At 47.6% G+C, this 19,126-nt stretch overlaps 2 protein-coding genes across 4 annotated transcripts; both read left to right on the plus strand.

Moving 5' to 3' along the window:
• The first annotated feature begins 909 nt into the window (after positions 1–909).
• Positions 910–8,901, plus strand: rtn2a (reticulon 2a). 3 transcript variants are annotated; one of them, XM_057049181.1, is made up of 10 exons: positions 910–1,021; positions 1,674–1,727; positions 2,034–2,591; positions 2,731–2,940; positions 5,374–5,581; positions 5,792–5,930; positions 6,711–6,780; positions 6,848–6,894; positions 6,973–7,031; positions 7,253–8,901. In XM_057049181.1, the coding sequence occupies exons 1-10, from the start codon at positions 991–993 to the stop codon at positions 7,326–7,328; spliced, it is 1,452 nt and encodes a 483-aa protein (XP_056905161.1). In that variant the 5' UTR covers positions 910–990; the 3' UTR covers positions 7,329–8,901. The 3 variants fall into 3 exon arrangements, with proteins under 3 accessions (XP_056905161.1, XP_056905162.1, XP_056905163.1); XM_057049182.1 differs by having other exon boundaries at positions 2,734–2,940; XM_057049183.1 differs by lacking the exons at positions 910–1,021; positions 1,674–1,727; positions 2,034–2,591; positions 2,731–2,940 and adding an exon at positions 3,519–3,631.
• An 804-nt stretch (positions 8,902–9,705) lies between these two features.
• On the plus strand, positions 9,706–14,378 carry rhoub (ras homolog family member Ub). The gene is made up of 3 exons (XM_057049186.1): positions 9,706–10,093; positions 11,577–11,635; positions 12,698–14,378. The coding sequence occupies exons 1-3, from the start codon at positions 9,895–9,897 to the stop codon at positions 13,151–13,153; spliced, it is 714 nt and encodes a 237-aa protein (XP_056905166.1). The 5' UTR covers positions 9,706–9,894; the 3' UTR covers positions 13,154–14,378.
• The last annotated feature ends 4,748 nt before the right edge of the window (positions 14,379–19,126 follow it).

A 19,126-nucleotide genomic window follows, 5' to 3' on the forward strand; every position in this document is an offset into this window, starting at 1 on the left:
ACAGAGACATAATTGCACTGACAACCTCCACAAAACTTTTGTATTCAATATTGGACATTTATGTAACAAAACTGCTGGCAGATATGACCTAAAATATCCGCAATTTATTTTAAATCCCATAGTACAGTGTATTAAATAGATGATGAATGTTGAATATTTTTCACCCTATCTATTGTTCATTTTACTTACATCTATTTGTACTATCTGTACAACATATATTGGATGACTAGATATCCTCTAATCTGAAACAGGAAGTGGAACATGAGTAGAGAGGGTACGAAAGTCAATCAGGAAATGACTAAAAAACAACAACCTTGAGGGAAAGCATGCTGAAAGGTTCCAGCATCTAATTCCAGAATTTAATCACCCCTGAAAATGTTTTATTTATCAAATTTCACCTGCAAATATGTGTTTTGCGCTTGAGGCTTATTTAAAATCATGTATAATTACTTTATATATTTTACAACACTGCCCCCTGCTGTCCATTGCACGACCTTCACCTCACTGTAAAATAAATAAATACATAAAATTAAAACGTAAAGCTTACAAACCTAACATATTGTTATGACCCTGAATTTCTTACCACCTTTCAACACCTTCTCCTTGGTGCTTGTTTAATTATTAATAGCTTGCTACTCCTCTTACAGGATGCCCCTATATATGGCTGAGACAAGGTCACATGACAGGGAAGAAAGAGACGGATTGGCCCTGAAAAAGAGACGACACGAGGCTGTGAAAGTGCATGCTAGCTCCACTGCAGCCCGGATGCAAGCGGAGATGAGGAGAGGAGGGAGGATGGAGGGTGGACTGATGCTGGCAGGGCGGGGCTGCTGAGTACCAGTGGCAGCAGGAGAACAACCCAGTGGCTCAACCAAGAAGCAGAGGCAGAGGGACGGTGTGAAGGAGGATACCCACTGGGCGTGAGTGCTGGCGGGTGGGAGGGAGGGGGTCTTTCAGACTGGATGGTTCCCAGCGATGCCTTGATGGAGCATGGGCCAGGTTTTAGGATTCTCTCACTGCCGTGAGTCTGTTTCTATTCTATCTTTTCCACTTTGACGTGGGAGGTTTACGTGTGTGGATCTCTGTAGGCCGTGGTCATGTTCCAGCTCCCCCCCCCCACTCCCTGTCTACTCTTCGTGGCTCTCCTCTGCTCCCACCTTTAACAAACACGCGTCTGAGTGGACGATGCAGCGCAGAGAGGAATCAGATCCCGTTGGCCTCTTACAGATTTGCAGATGTTTGACGTGGTTTTGAAGAAAACACGTCCAAATGTTATTATCATATGTCATATTTCCACTTTTATATGTATATATATGTATATATATATATGATTTGCAGGGTTATTAGCGCTCTAATGTAATGGAGGCCATTGCTGCTGCACATCTCTCTTCATAGTCTTACAGAATATTCATATTGACATTTACTATTAAGGTTGATATTTGCTAATTGGTGTTTTAGGGCTGAAGAATGACTCACAACAAGTCACCGCGGTGGGGACCGTTGCTTTTCATGCTGTCACTGTAATCATTTCACATGAGTGCCGGCGTCAGAGAAAGTATTTGGAAGCTCACGTGAGATTATGAGGGGAATGACTCAGGACATTTGTAATTCTGACACCCGTCGGTTGAGTCGGCGAGTGTTTACGTTTTGACTGAAATGTTGTCTTCTTCCAGAGGAATATGGCTCCGTGGTGTCCACTCCAGACTCGACGCCTCCCTGCACTGACGGTAAAGCAACACCGCCGTGAAATCCTCTCATTTGAAAGCCTGATTCTGAGCCAAACGTTGTAACGTGTCTTCTAAAATGCCGCCGAAGCTTTTTCTTCTGCGTATCAAAGAGGATTTCCTTCAGCCTTGTTTTGCTCGGACTTCAGTCGCATATCCCGGCTGCTTCATCTGGCAGAGTTGTTTCAAAGCTAAATGGTTCCGCTCACACACTCGTACCCTAGCAACAGCCTCTGTAATTGGACTGTTGCTAAGTGTTTTAGGTGTTCTTGGGGAGGCCACCTGTGATTCTCTTTTGTTTGCACTCAGGAGGAAATGAGGAGTCTGAATTGTGTGAGCTTCAGACAGCCAGGGAATGGTCTGACGATGAGGACGGCGCAGGTCCAGATGAAGACGACGGGCTGGCGTCTTCTCCTTCCATCTGGGGCACGCCACGTCAGAATTCCTTCGAGCAGACCTTCTCTTACATCGCCATTGCCGAAGCGACGGGGGCTGCCAGGCAGCACCGCGACCGGCGCGGCAGGGCCGGCTCCCGGGGAAGCCGCGCCTCCGTGATCTGCACCGACACCATGGAACCGCTGCTGGATTCCCCCGACGTGGAGTGGGACCCTAATTCTTTCCTTGCCCAGGAGGAAGAGGAGGTAGCGTGGGGGTGTGCGGAGGCCAGCGGCGTGAGCGCAGAGGAGACGAGTGGGGAGCACAAAGACAGCGAGACTGTTACCGTTCAGCCGTCTCCCCAGAGTCCAACCCCAGACAGTCAGAGGGACGCAGGGGTCCAAAGAGAGGAGTTGGTGAGTGGAAGGACTATCCAGGCTCCCCCTCCATCCACGTCCTCGCAGACTCAGAGCACCTCGCACGCACATCAAGGTGAGAGGAAGCAGTTTACTTTGAAATGGAGGTTTGTGATGGCCGATTAACCACAAACCAGCACCGACTCAGCCGGACACAAGCCGACTGAGTCGGTGCTGACATCACCCAGATCATGACATCATCTTCTGTCTTCCAGCAGCAGAGTCCTCACCAGCCCCCGTGTTGGATGCCCCCGTCTCCAGGGAAACCAACTCGGTCAAGCTGCTCACATCCGTGCCACCCAAAAGCGCGACGTCTTCACTGGCCGCCGCCGTCGGCCCACATTCTCAGGAACAGGCGGCTGGAGGTCACTGGTGTTCGGCGCCGAACCTGTCAGAGGACCCCATGGCACGCAAACTCGTAGCAGGTACCGGCCCACTCAATACCAAAGGGAAATATCAGATTTCTCTTCAGAAATGGACCATTTAATCAACTGTGTCACCAGAGCCGCTCAGAGTGTATTTTTCTGTCTCACACACACCAAAAGCGCAGATAACTGCCTGTTGTCCAACACGGTGGCATTTTAAGTGGACCCTCAGTCAGGCTGGAGCTCCGTCCTATTTTAGTGGACAGACTGAAGCCTCGGACCGCTGATGAATGGCTGCTCCGGGCCGACGACAGAGTTTAGGGTGTCCTGAATAAATAGCACACTCGGATCTCTCAGAGCATCGTATTTTCCACAAGTTTATTGGGTGTGATGGCTGGAGAATTATGGGGTCAACTTACGTTCATATTACAGTATTATTCTGGTCAAAGTTTTGGTGATCCTGTTTAGGAAATCTGCAACCAAAAAAATAAAAAAAAGTATCACACTGTCTCAAAAGACTCCTGAGGAAGGAGATCTCTTCATTTGAAGTGTGATTGAGTTGCTCTTTTTCAATCCGAGGGGGCGGCGCCGCCAAAAAGATTATTTTGGGCCATCGGGTTGTTGGACTGCTGAGCGAGCAGGGGGGGGGGGGGGGGGTGGCCAAAAACAGCCTCAGAGGGGTGAGGGGAGCACAGCAGGACAGAGCCTGAGGGGGGAAACACCGGAGAAGCAACTAAAATGGCCAGTAAAGGTGAGAGTTTCAACAAAACAGGGATCTTTTATTCGCATTAATCAAGTTTAGGCTGCGTTGTGTTTTATCCAAGTGAGAAAAATGAGTGCAGAGAAGTTTACAGTCGAGCGTGACGAGGTTCATCTCATGTTCTGTGCTACATGTTTTACTCCGTTACTTTGGTGTCGCGTTGTCATGGCACCGAAATTATTGCATCTCAGCAAAGATCAACTGTTCCGAGCAGTCGACGAGTGTTCAGATACCATCAGCCCCTGAAACGGGTCTAAACTGTCCCGATGTGGTGACGATACAGTGTGAAATAACTCCGCCAGTTGGGTTCGATCAAGTTTCTGCTGGTCTGTCATGCCAGACTGCTGCTGCTGCCTCACGGGATGAGGCCGACGTGGACTGAAGTCGCTTGAGTTGATTGCAGAATAACCTCATCATCTCTCTGTAGACTGATCTCACTTGGGTGATATTTGCATATTGCTTGCTTGTTGTTATCAGCAGAGGGTTGTGATGCACAGGGGACATGAGGGCTAAAGAAAGGGACTTTACGCTATGTTCTAATCAATAATGAATATGCATTATTGCAGCAGTAGGTGAAATGTTTACATCGTGGGGGTGAAAGCACTTGGAGGTTGTAGTGAGGTAAAATGTACATATTACAACCATGTTTTGTAATTCATACATTAGACTTGTGGCATCCATGACTCGTCTCCATAGCAGCCTACACTGAAGGAGTTATTTTATTGAAGCAGGCATAATAATATTGGCACTAAAACAGTCCGGTCCAGTCTTATTTTGGCATGATGGGAGGTATATATATTGCAGCATTGTCATAGTAACAAACACTAATAACATGCAACCTTTGTGGCTGCGTGTATTTATACTGGGACCCCCCACACACACACACACACACAATGATATTTTTGACTGAATCCTTAGTGCTTCTTCATCATCATCTTTGTATTGTGAGCTTTCTGAAGTTCTAATATGATGTGACCGCCAGCGAAGACACCAGGAAGTTGTCCTGTCTGCACGCACACTTCAGGTGCATCCTTACGTGCATCCTTACATCACACACACACACCTGCGTGCTCATCCTGGGTTGCTGTGCGCAGTGACATTCACTCACCTGCTGTCAACCAGCTGTTTTTTTGTGATGGAGCAGGAAAAACGAACTGTTCTGCATCATTTCACGCATCTGAACCAGCAGGGCGCAGTAGCACCACTGCTGCTACGTTTGTTGGACGAGGATGGGTCGTCCGCGCCATAAAAGAATGTCACATTGTTTTGTATTAATCCAGGACTCCATGGATGCTTCAGTCTCCACAGCAGCTGTTGCTGGGTGACACCGAGGGACTCCGACAGGCTGTGGAAAGCTCCTCTGACAGCCTGACGCCTGTTAACAGCTGCTGATTGAATTCGGCTGCACTGCTGGCCTCCCTTTTTCATCCGAGGGCTAAACTTAGCCGAGCTGGGGGGCCGATGTGTCCCCATAGCTGCTTTACGCGTCCTGTCATCCTGAGGCTGGATATCCCCCTGCCCATCCCTCACTTCATCTGACCTCAGATCCTCTTCCTGCGGAACCGCGTCAGAAATGCTCTCTTCCTGTCGGTCTTCTCTCTCCTCAACTGGAGATCGTGGGGGATTAAAGCTATTTCGGATTTTTACAGCTGGCTCTCTGGGACTGCTCGGCATTTGTTCAAACTATTATAACTATATCAACGGTTTCTCTCTCACTTTTTCCTCTTCTCCAGTGGTGGACCTGATCTACTGGAAGGACACGGAGCGAACAGGCATGGTGCTGACGGGGCTGGTGGTGGGCCTGCTGTCCCTGTTCCAGCTGAGCATCATCACCGTGGTCTCCACAGTCTCCCTGGCTATCGTCTGCTGCACCATCTCCGTGCGGATCTACTATGGCCTCATCCACGCTCTCAAGTGGGGCGACGGAGAGCACCCTTTTAAGTAAGTAGGAAGTAAATGACATTTCTTAGGTGAAATCACTTTGGCTTTGGGATCCAGCAGGAAGCACCTGTCAGGGCTGGTGCACGTCGGTTTTTCAAATATCTGAGCACCTGGTGCTGAGAGGTGGTTTTATAGAACAAAAATAGTTTCTGGACCTTTGAATTTTTTTTATTTTTTTTGCACTTCATGTCTTATTTAACTGGCCCCCAGGACGTACTTGGACCTGGACATCTCCTTCAGCGGAGAGGAAGCCGAGCGCTGCACGCAGAAAGCCATCGTCATGTTCCTGTCAGCCATCGACAGTCTGAAAGGGCTCTTCTTTGTCAAAAGCCTGTTTGAATCGCTCAAGGTGAGTCACTTCCAAGCGTTGGTTCTTGTGCGACCTCCTCTTCCTCACCCCCTCCATCATCACTAACATCCTCCAGCCCCATCGCCCCGGCTCCGTGCGCGGCTGCCATCTCTGTCATTATGGTAATTGGGCTGAAGGCTCGGCTGCTAAATCAGGGCTCTTCAGTAAGGCAGCTGTCAGCTGCAGTGACATATTTGAGCTAATCAAGCTAAAAGTCTCTTTAGAAACTCGTGGCAGTCGCTGCCAACCTAAATAAAAAGAGCCTCAGTGTTATTATTTGGAATCCTGCTATACAATCTTTAAATCTTTTCTTTAAAAAAGTAAAAATAAAGTGATATAATACAGTAATCCACATAAAACATAATTACTTTAGGGCATTTATAGTAATGTATAAAATGTAAATAATGTTGTACAAGGAGAAATAAATCAGGTAAATCATTAAATGTATCTATTTTGATAAGTCTGTCACTGCCATGAAAAGACAGGTGCCATGAAATGTGCATTGATTAACAGGCAGTTTGTCCCTCAAACCTATAGACCGCACAGTGTCAACCCTGACCTTGCTGGTATGTGACATGACACACGGGATGAGGTACGCCGGGACTCTCCGATTCCTTTCCTAATGGGTCAGTTGGGGGTGTCCCGTGTCAAGGCTCCGCTGTGTCCAATAAGAGGAAAGGGGAAACCCCGAAACCCTTATTAGGATTTTGGCTCCTTTTTTTGCTTATTGAAGAAAAAATTGTACCTGCCCAGTTTCTGATGTTCTTCTCCTGCTCTCAGTTACTGGTTCTGATGTACCTGGTGACGTACCTGGGACGCCTTTGCAATGGTCTGACTGTGCTCATCATTGGTAAGACAGAAAAAAAAACACACAGCGCCTGGCTTTTCTAGCAGATGAACGTTTGTTTCTGCTCCAGGTGTGATCGCTGTGTTTTCCCTGCCACTTTTCTACAAGCGCCATCAGGTAACGGCCCTCTTCAGCTGGTTATGCTGTGAATTTATGAGATTCCTGCATAAACATTCCCATTTTTTGATTTCACAGGAGAAGGTGGATGGCTTTTTTGCAAAGATCCAGGCCCATGTTGACAACATTAAGGACATGTAAGTGTGGCGCCATCTACTGGCACATTAAAATATCGGTTTCCTGAACAGAAGTAATCACAGCTCATAGGAGAACATTTAGCATTTTTAGATTTCTCAAACAGTTCTCATAAGAAGTCTGTTCTGGTGTTTGAATAAGGAACGTTATTTGTGGGGTCTTGACTTTAACATCTCTTGTTGCTTCGATTGCATGACTACTAACTCCTATTTTTCATTCGCAGCTTTCAGAGACTTGCCCAGGGAGGTGGCCCCCCTCCAGACTCAACTCCCGGTGGCGCCAAACCCAAAAATCAGTAAACCCCGTTGGACGTGAAGCAGCAGAGCTCACAGAGTTCAAAGCCGACACTCAGACGTCTTAGCCTGCAGCCTGTGCTCCAGAGAACCGGAGCTCCGGAGGCTGGAGGATAGAAGGGAGGTTCTCACAAAGGACAATAATGAGGAATCACGCATGGTACTTTATACTCTAACTGTATCTAAGTTATGGGATGGAAAATAGTTTGGGGGGGTGGAAGTCAACCGCAACCAATATGATGCTGCCGACGTCACAGAGCATCCTTGGAATCGTGCACTTTTTGTAATGTGTAACAGAGAAACGGCGACGGGTTGGAGCTGCAGTCCAAATAAGGTCACCAAGACCAGGAACAGGAAGTGCCCACACCAGCAGCTGCTCAAATGACATATGTAAAGGGGTGGGGTGGGGGTGGGGGGGGGGTGGGGGTTGTGACATCATTATCCATGGCAGGATAAAGCAGGCAGTGATGGATGCATGTGTTTACCTGTGTGTAGAGAAGAGCGAGTGTGTGTGAATCTGTGTGTGTGTGTGTGATTCCTGACATACAATCATGCTGGAAAATGTAAAAGCAATTAAAGTGTCCAAAATGTTCTGCCACTTCTTCACCAGGCAGATCGCCTTTGTTCTTGGCCTGAGTTGTTCAAATTTCTGAAAGTATCCTCATCATGTGCTGCTGCTCTTCACGTCTCGCTGAAACGGATCAGGCGAAATGTCACAAGGCTTCATCATGAATCGGACGGGGAATCTCTCGGAGCTGGGAGGGGGGGCGTGAAATTTTATAGCAGGTGCCTTTAAAATAGAGCATGACCTCACCATGTCCCACGTCTCTAGCTGTCCCCAGCCACGACCTTCTGCAGATCGCTGGTGACTGAAGTTCATCTGACAAAAAAAAACCCACCAATGAATTAGAATTAGTCTGGACCGGTTTTGATGACCATCTTCACCATTTACATTTAAAGCTTTCACCAAAACCTGTCCATTTCTTTGCCTTATCGCAGCATAATTGGCTTCGTGTGCTGCCGTGAAACTGCTAGTGCCGTTGCTAAACTTCACATGTGGGATTTTGGAGGATCTATTACGATATGTAATAATATATGCATTATGACGTGTCCCCATTATGTTGAAATCACATGAACTAATCTTAGGCCATTTTCAGTCAATTCTGCATTACTGCTGCAGTAGATGAGAGTCTCCTGACTCCATTTTGCGATTATTTTGCAGTCAGCCTCGAATGCATGTTCGTGCTGCTTATTCCAGACGTCCCCGATGGTTTCAGTTTTAAGACTGTTGCACTCTGTCCTTCTGTAGCAGTTTATCTTTACTGCTGCCTCTTATTTTTGTTGTATCCCTGCAACCAAGGACCTCTGCATTAGCAGCAAGGGGGGAATAAACCTTAATCTCATTTCATGTATAAAATGAACTGTACTAGAAAATGTACGCGGCACCGCTGAGGCTTTTAAATTTGCTGTGTTAATGAACAGAGCTAGTTGTTAGTTTCGTTATGGTAGTACACGGATAATTTTGTATCGGATCTAGGATTTTAACTCTTGAAAAAATAAAAATGCTGGACAAAAATTAGCTCTGGATGTTCTTCAGATCCATCTTCTCTTTCATTTAACGTTCTGCGGCCAAGCTGTGACTTTTAGGAAATTGTATTGGTGTCTTCATGAAAATGACCCCAACCTCAAGTTAATGTTACAGGATGTTAGCTTTGTCACTCTATGGCGTACTTTAACCGTAAATATATTTGAATCAATTCTGCATGCAACCTTTATTTCTGATTTTATCACACTTACAGTTGAAGGTTGTGGCGCTCGAAATTAATTTTTTCCACAAGGGGGCGACACTGTTTTAGTTTTGACTCCCTTCAAAGTTTGGTGAAAGAATATCACCCAAGTTTGGGAGCAGTCAGCAGTGAACCCCTCGTTTTCCATCCACGTCTGTTTAAATCCTGCGCTTCATTTTGAGCTCCATTTCTCAGGAGCTCTGGGGCCACTGGTTGGCCTCGGGCTGACGTAACTGGTCTCTGCGTCTGACCACTGGTGCCTGGGTGAGCCTGAAATATCATTTCTTCTGTGTCACGTCCAAAATGGATATTGGCGATTACTTTTTTGGTGCATGAGGACAAGTTTAGACGTGCCCCTGCAGGCTAAAAGTCACCAGTCAGTCACACTAAGAGGCCTACAGAGCCGGTTTCACTGGCTCAAATTCTAACGACAGCTATGATTATATTTAATATTATCTTTTATTCCTAACAGGAATCTTCATAATACTGAGGGTTTTGCAGTAAAAGCTGCAGACCTGAGACTGGTCAGTCTTCCGAGGTGAAGTAGGCGGGGTTATGCAAATCACTCGGCGATATAAAGGCGCGTTGGCCCCGCCCTCGCCTTCTGAACTGCAGGGTCGTAGTGTGAGTAGTTGGATCGGTGGGTCACATTGGATCTGGCAGCGCGTAAAGCGCAGGACGGTAGTTGTTTTACGCACCAGTGGCAGCCGCGATCGTCGCAGTCGGACGGACCCCCGTTCCCATGCGAGCTCCTTCATCTAGTTAGACTGAACTGCCCCCCCACCATGGATTACGGACGCACCACGGCCCCCCCGGTGCCCCCACACAATCCCGTGGCCGCGGGGCCGGGGCAGCCGCAGGAGCGACTTCTGAAGTGCATCCTTCTCGGGGACGGAGCGGTGGGTAAAACCAGCCTGGTTGTCAGCTACACGACGAATGGATACCCCACCAAATACGTCCCCACCGCTTTTGATGACTTTTCTGGTGAGCAAAGACAACTAGATCAAACATGATGATGATGATGATGATGGGGTTTCATTGATTTAACGCAAGAAAACGGAAAAGTTTCAAACCTTCATAGTAAAATCAGAGATTCTGAACGCTTGTATCCATGTTTAACTCTTCCACTCTGGTTTAGTGTGTTATCAGTTGCTGACCCAAATCAGGCTTTATGATGGCTTCACTGGAAGACTTTCTCCTGTAATTTCCACTGTGTTCTCCTTCACCTTTGCATGTTTTGACCTGCTGTTCCATTGTTCTGATTGATGTGTATGTTTCCCCCCTCTTATCTGTCTTTCATCAGCACTAAAGCACATGCCCTTTTTCCATTTGGCACAGTTCCTCTTTCCGAACCGTCTTACCAAGTCCCAGCAGGCGTTGTTTACCGCAAAATAAGCAGCGAGTGCAGGATCCATCCAGGAGGAACATGTTGTAAAGTGTGGGATTAAAAAAGTAAATATGTCAGACATCTGTAGTTTACAGCTTCTCTTCAGGGAAATCTTAACACCTGCGGCTCAAATGCAACGGAACACGGATCTCTGCTTCTTTAGGGTTAAACAACCAACCTCCTACATTGTTCTCTTTGAACTTAAGTGACTTCATTATAAATTTCAACTGTTTTACCATCCAGCAGTTAAAGTACAAACAGTACAAAGTACAAACAAATGCCCCATGGACACTGAAAAATCACGGCACTTCTGTGAGCGCGGCGCAGAGCGCTTCAGGGGTTTTGGGTTGCACAACTCTGCCTATTGTTGTGGGCCCTGACCCACAAGCCCTCTCCTCCGTCACATCTGTTGCAGCGTCTCACAGCAGAGATTGTCTTTCGCCGCCGCCTGACAGAGAGCGATTGTGCAGTCGGGGGCCCTTGACGGTGATGTCATCCCTCTGTTGCCGAGACTCCCTCGCTCTCCGAGGCCTGGCGGTTACGCAATGGCCACAGGTGGCGGCGACGCAGGGGAGCGTGAGGCCGTGGGGACTATTAGGGAGAGTTTTGGTACTGGGGGTGGGAATCAAAAGGAGGGTCATATGTCAGGGATTAGGAAATGATTACACAATGGCAGCTCCATCTCCTTTGCTCCACCATGATGCCTGTCCTCTTCTTAGAATGGATCCAGTCGGGCCTTTGATCAGGTGGTACAGGCGACCACACACGGTTATAAATGTTTCCATGCGCCCGCTGCTCTTCATTGTGTTCGCTCATATATAAAAAAAGTAAAAGACGATACAATAACCCGGCTGTAAAATGACAGGGCGCAAACGAGAGAATAAACAGCTTGTTCTGGGTTTCAGGATGGGCTCAGTAAAATCTAACCTGGGACAGTAACCGGCCCAGTGGGTGGGCGGAGGAAAAGCTGCTTCTGGGGGTCTTTGTGCTCCTTAACTAGCTGCTTTTTTGTGTGTGGGGGGGAGACTTCAGAGTGTAATGTTGACAGCTGCATTATTTTCTCCTTTTCTGTGTCTGCAGCCGTGGTTCAGGTGGACGGAAGCCCGGTCAGGTTACAGCTGTGCGACACGGCCGGACAGGTGAGTCTCCTTCGCGCCGAAAAACACCAAACCGCCCTCCAAATCAGCACGATTCCGTTGAATCACATGGACCCTCGGATGAGGTTATTTCAGACACAAAAGGTCAGGCCTATTTGGCTTCAGATTCACGTTAAGCATTTAGGCGAAATTAACAGATAGACTTAGTTGGTTTTCTGCCTGATATCCTTCCTGCAGGCTTCCACCGGCTCCTCTGTATAGGGATTACATAATGCTGCTCTCAGCTACCTGTCAGGTTTGATCAAAAATGATAAGGACGTCGTTCCATGTGAGACAGCGCGTTGTAACAGGGTGTTGACAGAGAAGAGAGGGTCTGTGGGTGAGGCGCCAGGCTACCCTGAAAAGTCATTCCTTCTCTGCTGCTCACCACATGTGTGGTAAATGGTTGCAAATGTTATGGACCAGTTAATAATTTGGCACTGAAAGGAACAGTTGTGAAAGAGGCTTTTTTCCCCCCCTTTGGAACGAGCGCCGTTGTTTCGTAATGCAGCTTAATGGAGCTCTGCCCCGGGAGCCGCGTGCGTGCACGCTCTGACACCCACAAAGTGCCGAGCGGAATCGACTCGGCGGCCACGTCGCTTCGGGAATTTCGGAACACGCATCACGAAACGCAGGGCAGGAAGCAGCACGCGGACACTCAAGCCCTGCGGGAGCAACGCGAGGGCGCAAGAAGAGTCAGCTTGTTCACTTATGCAATTTAATATAGGTGGAGGGGGGAAAGAAGAAGACAGTCAGAAGAGTAATGACCGCAGATAAAGTTTTTTGGGTTTTTTAGCTCAGCAGAGCATTTTAAAGGAGGTGGGGTCAGAGGTCGTGTGTGAGAAACCGTTAAAAGGAGGGAGGCTTTTTTCGAATGGCTCCAGCGGATTAATCAGAGAGGTAGATTACGTAATGAGAGGGCGGGGCTTCTTTGTACGTACTTTGCATTAGCCTGGCATGAACAGTAATTATGCTTTTAATTTGAAAGGTCAGAAGCAGCAGCAGTGGAGTTTCAACCATGATTTGTTTGTTCTGAATCGTGTCTGTTTCTGGTGTTTCCACCAGGACGAGTTCGACAAACTTCGCCACTTCTGCTACAGCCGAGCCGACGCCTTGCTGCTCTGCTTCAGCGTGGTCAGCCCCGCCTCCTTCCAGAACGTCTGGGAGAAGTGGGTCCCCGAAATCCGCCGCCGCTGCCCCCTGACCCCCATCCTCCTGGTGGGCACGCAGTGCGACCTGCGGCAGGACGTCAAGGTGCTGATCGAGCTGGCCCGGCGGCGGGAGAGGCCGGTGCCGGAGGAGGACGCCAGGGCGCTGTCGGAAAAAGTGGGCGCGGTGATGTACATGGAGTGCTCGGCGCTGACGCAGAAGAACCTGAAGGAGGTGTTCGACGCCGCCATCGCCGTGGGGCTGAGGCACTCTGACAGACGGGCGAGGAGGGAGAGGAAGGTCCGCAGCACCGCTGATAAGATGAAAATGCTCTCCAAGTCCTGGTGGAAGAAGTACGTGTGCGCGCAGTAGACTGCTGATAAAACCAGAAGTGCTGATTGGCAGAGAACAGGACGCCAGCGGGTTTTTTTTGCATATTTCCCTGGATTACGTAAGACGCGGTGCCCAGAGTGACTCATCGTCGGCCAGGATTTTTTTTTTCCTTTGCTTTCACCTGAAGAGATCCTCTTGTTGCTGCCAAAATAAGAGCGGGGGGGGGGGTGCAGCCGCTGCCCGCCCTTTCTGAACTGTTAAAAATGACTGTGAACAGCATTTAACCAAAAACACACGGAGCTACTTAGATTAATGCCACATAGGCAGCACATTATACTGGATTATCCAAATAAAATGTGAGATAACTGAGAGGGAATGTGGCGACGCTGTGTGGTAAAAGAGTCCGATTTTCCCTTTCTGTCACAAATATATGATGTTGTACACTGTATTTTAGCACCAAACGCACCAAAACCGTCCTTTTAATGCCACTAAAGGTAGAGGCAGAAGCCCAATCAAACATGCAATCACATAAATACGCAGCAGATTTAGTCACGTTGGACCATTAACAACAATAAGACTGTAATGCTCGTTCTCCAGCCTCAGATGGGACTGACTGTTGGTACCGATGGTGGCGACAGTTTGCATTCAGAGCTCTCTAAGCTCCTTACAGGACGCATCCAACAGCGAAATGTGCCAAACCCCGAGTGAATCCGCTAAACTGGCCGAGCGGAGAGCTTCGCTGCGCCAGAAAGAACGCGTTTGGTGGTGTCGCTGGTTGTTGCACTTATCACGCACAATCGCCACACGTTGCAACGCGACGGCCTTTTGACCGAGGACCGGAATTAAATATAGTGTTCGTGTCGCCGAAGCCGAATCGGTCAGGGTGCGAGTTTACGCGCTGCCCGCTCGGATAATCGCACGGTCTCTCGTGGTCGTTGTTGCCGAGGCCTTAAATACACTTTTGTGAGTAAAATGAGGTGAAATCAAGCAAGAGACTGATTCTATTGTTGCTTCTTATTTTTCAGAAGCCTGCAGCTCTGTGCGTTTATCTGTTGCTTCTGGGCCAAACACTGATCAAAGATTACCGTCTGTCTCTACGCGTGGTGCGCAGTCACGGTTTATGAACCGTGCCGCGTCGCCGGGGGCAACCCTGTGAGCGCTGCGCGGCTCCGAATGGTGCGCGAGGTGTTTGAGTTTGTGCCTGAGATCAGTTTGTTGGGCTGTCGTAGCGGAGCACAAATAAAATGTGAAATCTTTCACCATTTCTGGTTGTGGATCTGTCTGATTCCTGAACTCAAATGTTGAAATGGTCTAAAAGTGTACCACCGTTTTGTCCACGCTTCCATTTTGAGCTGATTACAACCTCCCGAAATAGTTTTAACCTCTATTCGAAGCTACACGTCTGCGCCACAGCAACAGTTAGCTGGTTTAGAACTGCTAATTAAAGGAGGGAGAAGCTAAAACAGAGTTTGTCTGGCAGTCTGAGCTGTACAGACTGAGTGAACGGACGCCACGTGTTCTAACTGGTTCCATTTTCTACCAGTGTTTTGGCTGGAGGACGCACTGGTGTGCCCTTACAAGGCAGCAATCTTGCAAAATGCCCTGTGATTAAGCCTCGCGGCTCGTCTGAGGATAATGCCTGTCTGATAAAAGGTGGTTTTTAGTTGAGTCCTGAGGTCTCAATCAAGCCATATAAAAATCAACACAGATGTCAAAATATCTCTGTATGTACATTTAAGCTTTTCACTTTTAAAAATTGAGAAAATACTCAAAAACTTGAATTGGACACATCAGAAACGGAGAGACAACATCCAGCTTAGCGTAAGTCGTTGTAAACGAGGTAAAACCATATTATTCTGAGGTAATATCACAGTTTCTACTGTTTTGGACAACTCTTTCTCCTGAAAATGTTAAAGTAAAGCTAGTTTAAGTTTATAATAACTAACTAGGGTGTAGCTTGTGCATGTGTGTGAACTCTACATTATAGTAGTGCTCAAATTTCCAGAAATGATGCTCAAAGGGTTTTTGTACTGGCTGAGCTAATGGCCCAAACTGGGTGACCCACTCAACTTTTCAGTCGTGCAAACGCACCTTCTTGCATAACTTCCGAATCTTTTAGGTAACAGCTGAACTTTTGACTCCTCCTGAAAGAGCAGCTCTAAAATCAGTTTTGATGGCTTCAGTTTGGATGGAGGCACTTTTTTTCCTTCTCTTTCCACCCACCAACTACACTCTTAACCCTAAATCCCACCCTCACTGCTCATGGATAATTGCCAGCATGATGCCCCCTCCCTCCCCCCTCCTCGGGATTACCGAGCTACATGAACAATGTTGATCGGGTCTATATGGTGGGAGGAGATCCAGCTCTTAGTCTGGTCCACTTTGTACATTGTCTTCAGGATTAACTGTTTCCCAAGCTCTGGTAATGTGATGCAATACGTCTGGGTCACGATTAAGAGACTCCTACACACTCGTACCAAACAAAGTGTCTTTTATTACTGAAAACGAAACATAGAACTTGATCTGAATGCATTTCTGCCATATTTTATCCCCCATCATCATGCCCTATACTGGGTAATGCCTGACATGCTAAATCAACTGTAGGTGGTGCAGAGGCGGGTCGTCCATTTTTGACTGCCTACTCTGTTCTAAACTTATGGAAATCAAACTCAGACAATAATCCTGTCAGTTGAGGGATAGAAGGAAGGTCAGAGACATACAACGAGCTTTATGCTAAACTCGGAGCGTGTCTCGCTACGTCCTACTCGTTATCGTTAATCGTTAGCATAAAAAATGATGACGGACTGAGGTCACTAGCCTCAAAGGTCTGTGTTTGTTGACCCTACATCGCTGATTCTGGTCTGACATGGATCAGCACTGGCCTTAATCACGCCTTCATATTGTTTATGCAGACCGTTGAGAGACAACTGAGGCGCGACTGGCTCTCGCTGAACGGGCCGTGTTAAAGCGGCTTAGACCCAAGCTCAAATTAAGAGCGAATAAAAAGCTGCGTCTGGCTGGCTCACAAACAGGCAAAACTTGGCCCACACGTCAGCCGGACCTGCAGGTAAGTCCGACTCTGCTGTGTTTACGCCTATGGGGAACATGACGAGTCCAAAAAAGCAGCTTCCAATATCTTTCAACACTGTAATTCAAAACATTTCAGAAGGATTAAGCCTTGTTTTGTCCCTTCAAAGGTAGAACAAGTGGCCCTCTGCAGTCACCGACCTGCTGCTAACTAACAAAGCAGCCGCGCCGCCCTCTGCCATGCTACACTATGGCATTGCTAGCAGGATTATGTTTAATAAGCTTATATAAACATCCCCCCCACCTTGTGGGCTCATTATGGGAAGCTAATTGAGTCACTCTGTCCTGAGGTCGTCTGGGCCTCTTTGAACAACTCGGTGTTTTGCCCTGAAAGAGGCCCGTTTCTCTCCCTCCAGAAACATCTGTCCTGTGGGTTTTCAGAGCATCTGTGTTTCCTCAAGCACTTTGTTTGGATGTTCACATGTTTGTCTTTTTGCACTTGCACTCTTTTTGGCAGAGAAACACTGTTAGGTTATTGAGTTTTGTCGTGCTAAATTGTACTCAGCGCACATTAAAGTGATACAACTTTTCAACAATTTCAATTATTTCTGGAGAGAATATACAACCTTGTCTCAGGAGGTTGCAATTGTGAAGCATTCTCCATCAAATCCATTTTGGCAAACCAATGTTTCACAACTTTTCAAGGGAAGATCGCAGCTCAACTAGGTTTGAGCTACACAGAAGAACCTTAAAAAAAGGGAGATTAAATCCATCTTGTCACAGTCCCTGTAGCACATTCCTCATACCTAGGAAGTCAGAAAATGCATTCATGGTTCACATTGATGTTCTTTTTCGTCCAGCATTAGCATTAGCCACCAGTTCTCGTAGCAACCAGTGAACACACAGGCCCCTATCGCATGTCTGGGCATTTATTGTTTGCAGGAACGTTGGGCAATTCACCTTCATGTCGAAGCGCAGCTGAAAAGATAATTAACCTGCCCGACGCGGCGATGACAGCGTTTCCATTCCTGCTCCTTATCTGCAGCTGAGAGGCACAATAGAAGGTCGCCTCAGCAGAGATCTGGAGTTAATAACTGACTCGACTTGTGTCAGAATGTTACATATTGCCTGCGAGTTTCAGCTGTGACTACTTACGGTTCATATCTGAGACCTTTAGCAGACGCCGGGCGCCCCACCACCCGGTCAGCATCTGTTGCGTGTGGAGTATCTCGAGCTGCTCAAACACTTGAGACACATCACCAGGTAGCAAGGACACATAGGTGTCTCTGTCCCTCTGCGTTGTCTGGAGCCGCTAACCTTCTGCTTCCTCGCTCCCTTTGTGCCAGCTCTTTTATTATCAGTCTATTTTCTCGGCATTCCATCATTCTCTGTTTGATTAGTGACAGCTTAAGTTGCTTTGATCGTGCGGCACAGATAAGGGCATGTGTGTGTGTTTGTGTGTGCATGTTGCTATATACACACACCCCTATATGACTAAAGGTTTTCCCTTGATGTCACCTTGTGGCTTACCGCTGTTTTCACTGCTGCGAGACACCTGAGAGAGAAGCCAGTTTCGGATCAGTTTCTACGCTAACGCATCGATATGTTTACAAAAAGCCCCCCTCTCCCCAACTTTCATGGTAACTGATAATGTCCAAGGTGATGGCTGATTATTGACCAACCCTGTGACTCATTGGTGGCCTGACCAGCTGAGCAGGACCGACGGACCGAAGGGTTCCTCCTCATAGAAGCAAACGGGCTTTTTTTTTCACTTTCACAGAGACATTCAAAGAAAGTCTTACTAACAAGAGAGCAAAGCAGGACCGCCCTACCGCTGGGCCAACCCAAACTTGTTTGCATGTAAGCTTTTACAAAGTTAGCTAGTTGCTAACATGAGGGGAGCTAAATTAGTCTTTGACTGTGGCTCAAACATGATCCACTTGGACGAGCTCATGAAGGAAGTGAGATGTTGCAGATTCAAGCCCGTTTGAACGGATTTTATTAGATATCTAAAGGGATCCTTGGTCTCTTCTTGCCATTAGCTTCCTGCCCACTGAAGATATCCACCTTCTCCTGAAGAACCAGTCACTTCCTCTGGCCATTTCTTTTGGTGTGAAGCAGAAAAGAAGTGGATCACTGCGCTAAAGTCTCTGCTGGACCAGCTCCTGGCACACACCAATACATCTGTTCTACTGAGAGCTCTGCTGGGCTCTTAAGTACTGGCCGGTACAAACATGAGATCTGGAAAAGGACCCAGGGAGGTTTGAACTCTGAAAGCCACTGAGGAGCCAGCTGCTGGTAGTTACAGGGCCGGTTACATAACGTGTCCCTCTCCGCCTGTGAATCCCAGCTCATTGCCTCACGCCATGTTGCATGTAAAGCTCCTTATCAGTAACGGAGATAACACCTGCAGAAACGCTCCACTTCCCTGTTCCCCGTGCAAAAGAGCAGCTTTAGAGCCGGCTGGCAAACATCTGGGCGTGACACGTACTTCTGTAGTTCTTCTTTGCTTCTTTTTCTTGGCTTTGTTGCAGGTTCCTCTGGTGTCTGCTCATGTAGATCCTCTTCAAAGCTCTTCAGCTCACACTTTTCAGACCGAACACGTACTTCCTCCCATTTCCCCTCTCTGCTGCCCTCTCAGCTCTCTAATCCCTATCTGAGTGTCTGCAAACACTTTTGCTGTTACTTCGAATTGTTCTCCATCAGAATGACCTTTACCTTCTTTGCACTCCCCTCTGTTTTATTCCACCGTGGCGAGTTTGGCCTGGGGGATGAAATTAACCCCCACCCTCCATTTTCTGCTCTAAGTAAATTTCATGGTGACAGTTAAATTTTTCTGCCACAGTGGTTCCAAGAAACTGGGACATTGTGTAACGCTTAAATTAAAACAGAGTGTGCTCGTCCTCGAGCGTCAGTGTTACAGTTTGAACTCTCGCCATCTCCGTTTAGATTTGAAAGGACGCATTTAGACAGGAAAAGGCGCGG

Source organism: Takifugu flavidus, chromosome 12 (assembly GCF_003711565.1).
Source record: "Takifugu flavidus isolate HTHZ2018 chromosome 12, ASM371156v2, whole genome shotgun sequence".
Taxonomy (NCBI): domain Eukaryota; kingdom Metazoa; phylum Chordata; class Actinopteri; order Tetraodontiformes; family Tetraodontidae; genus Takifugu; species Takifugu flavidus.